This window comes from Rutilus rutilus (assembly GCF_951802725.1).
Source record: "Rutilus rutilus genome assembly, chromosome: 9".
NCBI classification, from domain to species: Eukaryota; Metazoa; Chordata; class Actinopteri; order Cypriniformes; family Leuciscidae; genus Rutilus; species Rutilus rutilus.
This window is the reverse complement of record NC_140223.1, coordinates 23,019,316-23,029,189: the sequence shown is the minus strand read 5'-3', so window position 1 is coordinate 23,029,189 and position 9,874 is coordinate 23,019,316. Positions and strand designations below refer to the sequence as shown.

General features: G+C 39.9%; 1 protein-coding gene across 1 annotated transcript in view; it reads right to left on the bottom strand.

Moving 5' to 3' along the window:
* Positions 1-4,160: 4,160 nt before the first annotated feature.
* nrip1a (nuclear receptor interacting protein 1a) overlaps positions 4,161-9,874 on the bottom strand; it is a 34,844-nt gene continuing 29,130 nt past the window's right edge. The window contains exon 2 of the mRNA XM_084419326.1: positions 4,161-9,118. Coding sequence (XP_084275452.1) covers positions 5,555-8,791 — 3,237 coding nt within the window. The 5' untranslated portion in view covers positions 8,792-9,118 and the 3' untranslated portion in view covers positions 4,161-5,554. The remainder of the gene's footprint in view (positions 9,119-9,874) is intronic.

The window sequence follows — 9,874 nt, the reverse complement described above, 5'->3', positions numbered from 1 at the left end:
AAACAAAACCCCACTGTTCCACTTTCTGTATAGTCACATGCACACGTACCATCTCTGAGGTCTTTTTTAACCTCTGCTGCCCTTTTGAACTCCTCAGACCATCTAGTTAAAGCAAGCTATTGCAACCATTCAAGGTTAGTTATTTCCCTTTTATCACAAGAACAATGTATACCGAGAGAGCATCAAATCCTGCTGTGTTTGACTCACTGTGGATGTTCAGATGTCAGATGGTTTACACAATCAGGGGTGTGTGTGTGTGTGTGTGTGTGTGTGTGTGTGTGTGTGTGTGTGTGTGTGTGTGTGTATATATATATATATACAGTGCTATGCATAAGTTTAGACACCCATACTAAAGTTGACTAAAAAGAGGAATAAAAAATCATCTTATAAATAAATGTTCTTCCTTAAAATACAGGGTGCATAAGTTTGGACACCCCTATGTTAAATTCCCATAGAGGCAGGCAGATTTTTATTTTTAAAGGCCAGTTACTTCATGGATCCAGGATACTATGCATCCTGATAAAGTTCCCTTGGCCTTTGGAATTAAAATAGCCCCACATCATCACATAGCCTTCACCATACCTAGAGATTGGCATGGTTTTATTTCAGTTAGCCTAATAGCTAGTTTGATTTGCATTGAGAGATGATCTTATGGAAAGTACTCCATGCCAATCTCTAGGTATGGTGAAGGCTATGTGATGATGTGGGGCTATTTTAATTCCAAAGGCCAAGGGAACTTTATCAGGATGCATAGTATCCTAAAAAAAAATACAAAGAAATACTTAAAAATAAAAATCTGCCTGCCTCTATGGGAATTTAACATAGGGGTGTCCAAACTTATGCACCCTGTATTTTAAGGAAGAACATTTATTTATTTACGATACATTATTCATTCACAAAGAAAATTGGTGTCCTTAAAGGTTGGATTTTTCCTATTTTTTTTAATTAAGGCATTAAGTTCAATTTCCAAAAGATGATTTTTTATTCCTCTTTTTAGTCAACTTTAGCACTGTATATATATATATATAGATGTGTGTGTGTGTGTGTGTGTGTGTGTGTGTGTGTGTGTGTGTGTGTGTGTGTGTGTGTGTGTGTGTGTGTGTGTGTATGAAGAGTTCAGATGCAAAAGCCTCTAAGTGCCATCTGAAATTTTCTTCTAGAATGATCTTTTTTTTCAAGCTCGTATATTTAAGTTCAGTAATTTCACTTAAATGACAAATAATAGGTCATTTTCATTGCCATTTAAGTGAAATTACTGAACTTAAATATACGAGCTTGATAAAAATGATCATTCTGACTCTCTGTGGTCATTAAAAATCCCAGGATGTCTTTCGAAAGAGTAGGGGTGTAACCCCGGCATCCTGGCCAAATTTGCCCAGTGGCCTCTGTCCATCATGGCCCCCTAATCATCCCCATATACTGATTGGCTTCATCACTGTCTCCTCTCCACCAGTAAGCTGGTGTGTGGTGGGCGTTCTGGCGCAATATGGCTGCCGTCGCATCATCCAAGTGGATGCTGCACATTGGTGGTGGTTGAGGAGATTCCCCCTTCCATGTAAAGCGCTTTGAGTGCCGAGAAAAGCGCTATATAAATGTAATGAATTATTATTATTATTATTATTATTCTAGAAGAAAATTTCAGATGGCACTTAGAGGCTTTTGCATCTGAACTCTTCATATATATGTGTGTGTGTGTGTGTGTGTGTGTGTATTTATACAACTATTTTTTGCGAGGACCAATTTGAGGTTTAGACCACCATAAGTGAGGACATATACAGTAAAGTGAGGACATTTTGCCTGGTCCTCACTCTCTGAGACCCCTTTAAAGCCCTGATTAAAGGTGCAAAACAAGCATTAAATTGTGTGTGTGTGTGTGTGTGTGTGTGTGTGTGTGTGTGTGTGTGTGTGTGTGTGTGTGTGTGTGTGTGTGTGTGTGTGTGTGTGTGTGTGTGTGTGTGTGTGTGTGTGTGTGTGTGTGTGTGTGTGTGTGTGTGTGTGTGTGTGTGTGTGTCTTTTTACACTTGGTCTAAAAAAGGCTGAAAGCCCTCAGATAAAAGTTACTTACATCTTATGTGATGTTATTCTCTGTAGTTCATTTCTGCACTCTCTCTCTCTCTCCACAAAGTAATCTGGCATATCTAATGTGAGATATATGTTCATGTCATTTTCATAGGCATAACTGGGTCACATGAAATCTCTTTGACTTTTCTGTTTGATCAAACATGGAATATGCATGATCACACACACACATTTCCTTGTTATGAATCACAAAAGAAGCCACATGAGGAGATATGAGGAAATGAGATAAATTTCACTGCTAAATTTAGTCGTAGTAAAGATGGAGGCACATAGACGCATACTGCAAAGTCCTGTGCTTAATGTTACAAGGCCTGTTTAAGTGGAGACTTCAGGAATAAGGGGCATGAATGGGCTGTAAATGAGCCAAGAAGTCATATTCCATGCGAGAAGTTCAGAGAGCCATAAATTGCAGGTATGATTTAGAATCACCCGCTTAAGCACAAGGGGCATTAGCTATCATCAGCCAAGCACAGCATACTTTTTATGTACTGTTCCACATCGGCGGATTCATGCCAACTGTGCAACTTTCTTTGATCCATCAAAAATGCACGCAAGCTCTTGTCCAATTACGAGGAAGAGGATCTGTAAAAGAAACTCAGCAGGAATGTGAAGAGTGTCCTCCACTTAATCAGTGGCGCCGCTTCTTTACTGACCCTCCCGACATCACTTTCCAGTTGTTCAGAGCTTTATCATCCCTTCCTTTACAGGCAAAATGATGCCATTTATTATGCTTTTTAACATTCAAAACCATATCAGTTAGTATAACCTGAAACTCCAAAAGCTTTTTTTTTTTTTTTACTCATGTACAGCACAAACCTCTTTTTGCTTTAAGTTAATCCCATCAGCTCTCACTTCAGCCACCCCCTACCCCCTCACTTTGACACATAAAAGAAGGTATAGGCCTACATTATATGACCTAGTTTTGGAGGAAAACATAAAAGAAAGCTTATATTCAAAAACAGGCGTGTGTGCTTCTCCCAGCTTTGAGCTTTAAAACCCCTCTTGCTCTGCTACCTGTCAACAAAATATGCATGTCATTTTTGAGCTTTTAAAAACTTAAGTATTTAGATGTGAGAGAGCAGAAGGTGAGGGAATAGGATTTCTCTCCTCCGTTTCCTGAGAAAAAGCAACCTTGTAGACCCGAGGCAGGTTGCTCTTTGTTGCAGAGTGTCCCTTTCTTCCAGAATACCTTTTTACAGTCCACTGATCTGTCTTGATGTTGGCCCCAGTGATGCACGAGGTCATCTCTGTCCTATCACTTCCACTCACATCTATGTATGTCACTGCAACCGGCAGGAATTAAGGTCATGACTCAGGGCCCAGCAGATAAAATTTAGGTCACAGCAAAGTTTAGTCAGCCAAAGACAAGGTTTTTATGTACAACAAACATACTCTTAACAAATTCCTCCTAACTTACTTTTTGCATGTAAGATCACTGTTTTTGTGCAGCCAGGGGTCAAGCACAGGTCTAGAGACATAAATTATGACAATATAGTAAGAAAAAAAAGCTCTTAGCAAGACAAACGACAGTTTATTCTGATTGTGCATTTCAGAACTTTATTCAAAATCTGTGCAAGTAAACACCCAAATGAAATGTATTTTTAGAAATAATGATACACAATAATACTCAAATGTATTGCAGTTAGCCTGCATCAAAACAATATTTTAAAACCAATAGAAGTCTTTGAAGCATCAGTGTAATCCATCTTTGTACTGTACAGTACGGAACTTGATTGTTTACCTGTTTGTTTGGTTTTCTCCTTGTAAAAAATAAAATTGAGTAAAAACAAAATAAATATCTTCATATGCACATTTGTTTCAAAAGTTCAAACATTTTGCCCAGCGGTCTATTTCTCATGACAAACATACAGATCACATTTTTTATGTATTGGGCTCCATGAAAAATATACAAATATATATATATATATATATATATATATATATATATATATATATATATATATATATATGCTTAAGACTTTGAATTTCCCCATGTCCGGTAATACATAGGAACCTTCTCATGCATCTGCATGCAACAGGCAGCAGTGTACTCTTAAATATCTGACATAACACAAAATTTTGCAGAACAGATTATCATAGTTTAATCAGGAGACACATGCAAAAGAAGGACAAAAAATCATCCTCTAAAGTACATATTCACATGGCATTTACTTTGAAGTCTCTTTAAGAAATTTCAAAACTAAAATGCTTTTCATTCATACAAAATAGCTGTCTTTCATAAAGATTATGCTATGTACATAAATATAGTTTATAACGAGTCTTTAAATTGATGAAAAACAACATGTCAAATGTAAGACTGCAAAACATCACATGAGCAAACATTTTTGTGGGAATGGCCTTAATATCACAAACACTCCCTTTATTAGATCAACGTGTCTATTAACATGACAGACAGCTGAGATTGGGCTGATTTGTCTCAAGTCGATGCAACAATCTCTTGCATAATAGAACAACATTTTATGACATGCTAATACCAAGACCTGTTCATAAAATACACAAATACAAAACATATGAGGGGAAAAAAGCAGTCATTTGTAGTAACTCTTGTGATTTTCATTCATCATCTTCTAGAGTATTGTAAAAACCCAATGCTGTCTTGACAGGTAAATGCTGAGAATGCAGAATAAAGAATATAGCACATCACAACATTGTTTTCAGTGGGAGAAAGAGATAAATTAAAGAGGAGATTGATAAAATATACACACTTCACATACCATATAGATATCAAGACACCATGTTTTAATACTGATGGATTCATATTCCATATTATCCAAACATGAAGATATACAGCTTTAAAACTGCTGTTAGTTTATCCGAACAATACAGAACCAATTAGAGATGCCTATCTTTTTTTAAAAGGCCGATTTCATTTACTTCAATGTATAAATACGGTGACAAGCCTTTAAAGCCTTCCAGGCATAGACAAAAGTAACAATACATAGTTATTTCTTCGTTTCAGCATGGTAAATTGAAGAATATTCACTAACAACTGCTGAGGCACAATCTGTTTATACAGATTGTCATGTGCATTGTTGCATCATAACTCACTGCCTGAGGCCAAAAGTCTAACCATGTGTGGAAAACAGAGTGGGAACTGATATTGTTACGAATACATGAGGGCAAATCTGTCACACACCTTTCATAGAAAACGTATTTCCTTTGCTGCTTAGAATGTAAGAAAGAAATCAGCCAGAAAGCAGTGCTTATAAATATTCAAATGAACTTTGGTTTCATGGTCTTTTTGTGAACTAAATGACATGTAATTCAAGTGAAAAATGTGTGATGCCTCAATAGAAACAAAAGTAGCAATCGGGTAAGTTGAGAGAATAAACACATTTCTAGTTCAAGCACAGATACTGGTTCACAAACTCAAAACTAGTACTTTTTTCAATGACCCGTTTAGCCGTGGTGAGTCACAACTAAGTGTTCCAAGGTAATTCTGTGAATTTTTGTTTCAAAGTTCAAAGGCCTCAGTATTACCTGACGACTCGTTTTTGACCTTTGTCTGCATTTGTCTAGAGCCTGCCTCCAGTCCCTCCCCCTCTTTAACCAGTTGTGCATTGCTCCTTTGGAGCATATAATACAAAATAGGGTTAGTCTTGGTAAACCGAGGTGAGTCTAGCCCATACTTTTGTGTTTGATCATCTCCATTAACCATCCTTGCAGGGCCGTTCAAATCCTTTATGATACTGTAATCGATTTTTGACCTTGCAGGCTCCTGCTGTGTAATGTGGGGAGATTCTTGCCTATGAACGTTTGCTTTTTTAGAAGATGCATTGCTGGGGCTCAGGCTCTGGTGAAAGTTTTGAAGCTCACCTTCATTACATGGTTGCTTGATTGTATTCCCATTCAGCACAGCATGTGATGGTGAACTGAATGTACCCCTGGGCTGAGACAATTCCTTCAAGCAGTTGTCTGAAAGAAGCAGCTGCTTTAGAACATTGAAACTTCGGTTTTCATTAGACTCATTTGGTGGAAATTTAGCTGGTGGACTGTCTGCCTCTGGGGGGCTAGATGGGTCTCTGGCCTCTCTTGTCTCTCTGGTCTCTAGATGTCCAGCAGCAAAACAACCACTGTCGTCTTCTTTTATGATACCAGAATGCTCCAAATCCCTGGCATGATGACTCGAGGAGTTATGATATTCTAGTTCTACCGAAAATTTCCGCTTCTTTGGGATCGTTGGTCCCTGGGTTTCAAATGATTCTTCTTTGACACAACCCCTGTTTAGGTCCTCTAACTTGTTTGGCTGAAGGGTTTTGTTGGGTCGTTTCTTTAGGAGATGACAGAGAAGACCATCTCTGGTGGAAGCCTCTGGGGACAGTGGTTCTTGCTTGATGTTTTCGTGAGAATGATAACTGGTACTTTTTCTAGGCTCCAACCCTGAATTCTGGCATTGCTTTGATATTTTGTTGTAGTCATACGTATGACCCTCATCAACTGGCTCAGTTTTTATTGTAATATCCAAAGGAGGACCATTTGCTTGGCCTATTGCCTGATGTGTTCGTTTTTCCAAAGAATTGGTCTTGCCATGTTCTCGTTTTCGTTTACTGCCTACCTTTTCATTCTGAGGAGCATTGCCCAGAAGAAGCTGAAGAACTGTACGTCTTTCAAGCAGATTCTCAATTTCTGAGACATGCTGTGCTGCTTCGGGCGCAGTTGAGGTTTTTGCCTTGGCCTCTTCCCACAGTGGGTTATTACTCTGAATTGGTGCAGTGAGTCTTTCAAGTAAAGTTGGAGGATGGTTAACTTTCAGCTCTTGGGTCATGAGTTTGATAGGGGGTAAAGTTGCCTTCGCTGGAGGAGAAATGTCAGGGTTTTGTTTTCCACACTGAGCTAAATTCTGTAACAGTTTACTAGCACTAAAGGCAGGTTCTTTTACTCTTACATCACTTGTGGATTGTTTTGCTTTACAAAGATCCAAGGGGACAGACTGAGAATGGGGAGACCCATAAAGTGTATATGGAGATGCACTGCTGTTGGAGTCTCGGCTTTGGGTGTACGTTGGCAAAAGTTTGGGACTTCTACAACTCAATCCACAGTGGCCACTAAGTTCACTTGTGTCTTTACACCTAGCTGTACTGAAAACACTCTGGCTACTTGTAGATGCACTAGTGACCTTAGGGATTACATCATGCAGTAAATCTGGATTATCCAGACCTTTGTTTGCTCTCTCGTTATTTTTGTGATCCAAGAGCAACTGTAATAGAGTGACCTTGTGATGAGGTTTCATCTCTGGACATGCATCCACTTTGACAGGTGGACTCTCAGGCTTCCACCTATTTAATGAAGACTCTGGGATTCTGTCCAGTACAGGTGAGGACGAAGTAGATACTGGTGTTTGTAAATTTGTTCTGCTCTTTAAAGAAAGGTCAATAGGAGAGCAACTAGAGTAAGTGCTCTCAGCATCACTGCTGTCTTTTGTGAGACTGCTGTCAGGGTTTGAGTGCTCGCTGTCTGAAAAAAGCGGAGAGGCCAGAGTGCCAAGGGTACAGAGGTCATCTTTCAAGTGACCCTGTCCATTAATTCGTTGTGAGGTGTTGTGACTGTTGAGAAGCTGAAGTAGGAGACTGCTGCAGTTCTGTGACGGTCTGCCTTGTTTCTCAAAAGGTCGACGCTCTCTAAAGCGATGTCCTGTCCTCATGGAACCTTCTGTCCTTCTTTGCCCTGAAGTTAGGCTTGGACTCTGTCTGCTGGAGTTTGTTGACAACAGTTGTGAAGAAGGTATTCCGTTCTTGGTGTGTAAGAGGCTTAGTCCATGAGTCTGGCCAGAAGTTGTAGTTTGTTTATCTTGTGTCTGCTGTGTGGCCATGGCTGATAGTCTTTCACTAGCTGATCGTCCAGAGAGTTGGGTTTTAAGGGCATGTTCTCGAGAGTACTGTTGCAGGTGGGCCTCACTGGAGAGCAAAAGAGCCAATTGACTACATGCCACACTTGGTTTGGGTGATGGAGCGGGGCTGGATCTGATATTTACCAGGTTTGCCACGGCTTTTAGGCGCTCGGTACAAGATAGAGACTCGGGAGATGGGGAGGGAGTACTGTTCCGCATTGCCTTAGGGGATTCTGAAAAGCTTTCCTGGCTAGACCGTCGACGTTGATAAGGCACATTGTTGCTGTGATTCTGCATTTTGCTCTTGCTCACTAACCCTTTGAGGTGGCTCAAGGCAGGTCTGTGGCAAGGCACATCTGCACTGTCCTCTTGTGCAGGCTTGCTTATCTGGCAGGGGGCGTCCGGTGGCCTCAAGCCTTGGATAATCTGCTGTGGCAGGGTTACGTTTTGAAGTCGAGAACTGAAAGACTGCAGCAAACTAGCTAGAAGTGTACTCTCTCCTTTATCCTGGGAGGAGCCATTCTGGCCGCTGTGGTGGTCTTCACTTTGCCCGTTCAGTGAAACGGAGGGTGCTGTTCTCCGTGGAGTCTCACTCTCTGTCCAAGCCTCTGAGTTGAGTAGACGAGCCTTTCTGAGGTGCTGCGAGGCTCCACAGTGGGAATTTGTTCGGTTCTGCTCCTGTCGAGTGCCATTAGGCTGTGCATGCTCTGTCCCGCCGTCCTTATTCTTCTGCTCTTGGCTTCCACTCTGTGTTGCTGCCGCACCCTGTCCTCCTGCTACCTGATGCATGAGTAAACCTTCCAGATATGTTAATACAGCAGAATCCTGGTGTGTTTCAGGGCCAGGCTCTTCCCCATGAGTCATGTTCAATACTATAGTCCTTTGTATGGTTGGCCACTACAATAGAGGGGAAAATCGTTCTGTTATGTTCTACCAAGAGACCTTACAGTTTTTAGCTTCCAAACCTTGTTTTTAGGTAAAAGTAAGGCCTAATGTAGATTCACAAGCCATTCCCCCATACAGGAGGCAAGACTATTGTTTATAATCATGTTTGCCATTGTTAAGAAAAGTACAGGATTGTAATGCAGTCAGTCTTGCGAGATTCCATGGCACTGGTTCTGTACTTCAAAGCTCCATGGTTGTGAATAAAATCATTGCCACATCTGTCCACAAGGTCAGTTGGTGACGGTCCTGAACAAAAGAGAGAAACATGAACTATTAATATTCTAAGCTAAATTTTGCATACCACACATTACTGTATTCAACAAAGCAAATTCATCTAATCTTTAAGAAGCAGAATCATATTTAACATGTCATATGTTGATAAGTTTTAGAGGCAAAAGACACTGTAAATGTGATTAAACAGCAAGTTATTTCAGATGAAACGTGAAAATGATCAAACAAGCAAGGCCAAAAAATCTAAATGCAAGTGTTTTGACAGCCATTTCACATGCAAAAGGTCATAACCATAGATGGACCTTTTCATTTAATAAAAGATTCACTCAAGACTCATTCTCTCCTATGACAGCAATTACAATCTGTTTCTTGCCTGAGTTTCTTTTTTTCCTTCTCCAGACTCTTAAGCAGTAGGAATTAGCTTGCCAAATCTCATTAAAACTGAATACACAGGACTTAAAAGAATACTTGATTGATTTGACAGATATTAGGTAAAAAATAACAAAGCAGAGTATCCTGAAGAGGATTAAATGTTTTGACAGAATTCTTGCCAAGATAGACCCACAGAAATGCCAGTTGAGAACTCAGTTCTGTGCAAGACAACCACAGACAGCTAACAGGTACTTTGGAACTGTGTTTCCATATCATCTATAATGACTGGCAGGTTCAAAAATTAAACCGAGATAAAAGCAAAAATGCCACAGAAAGTGACAAAAATGTATGTTATTATTAAAAAAAACACTGTTATCTCTTAAGGCTATATCTCTTATT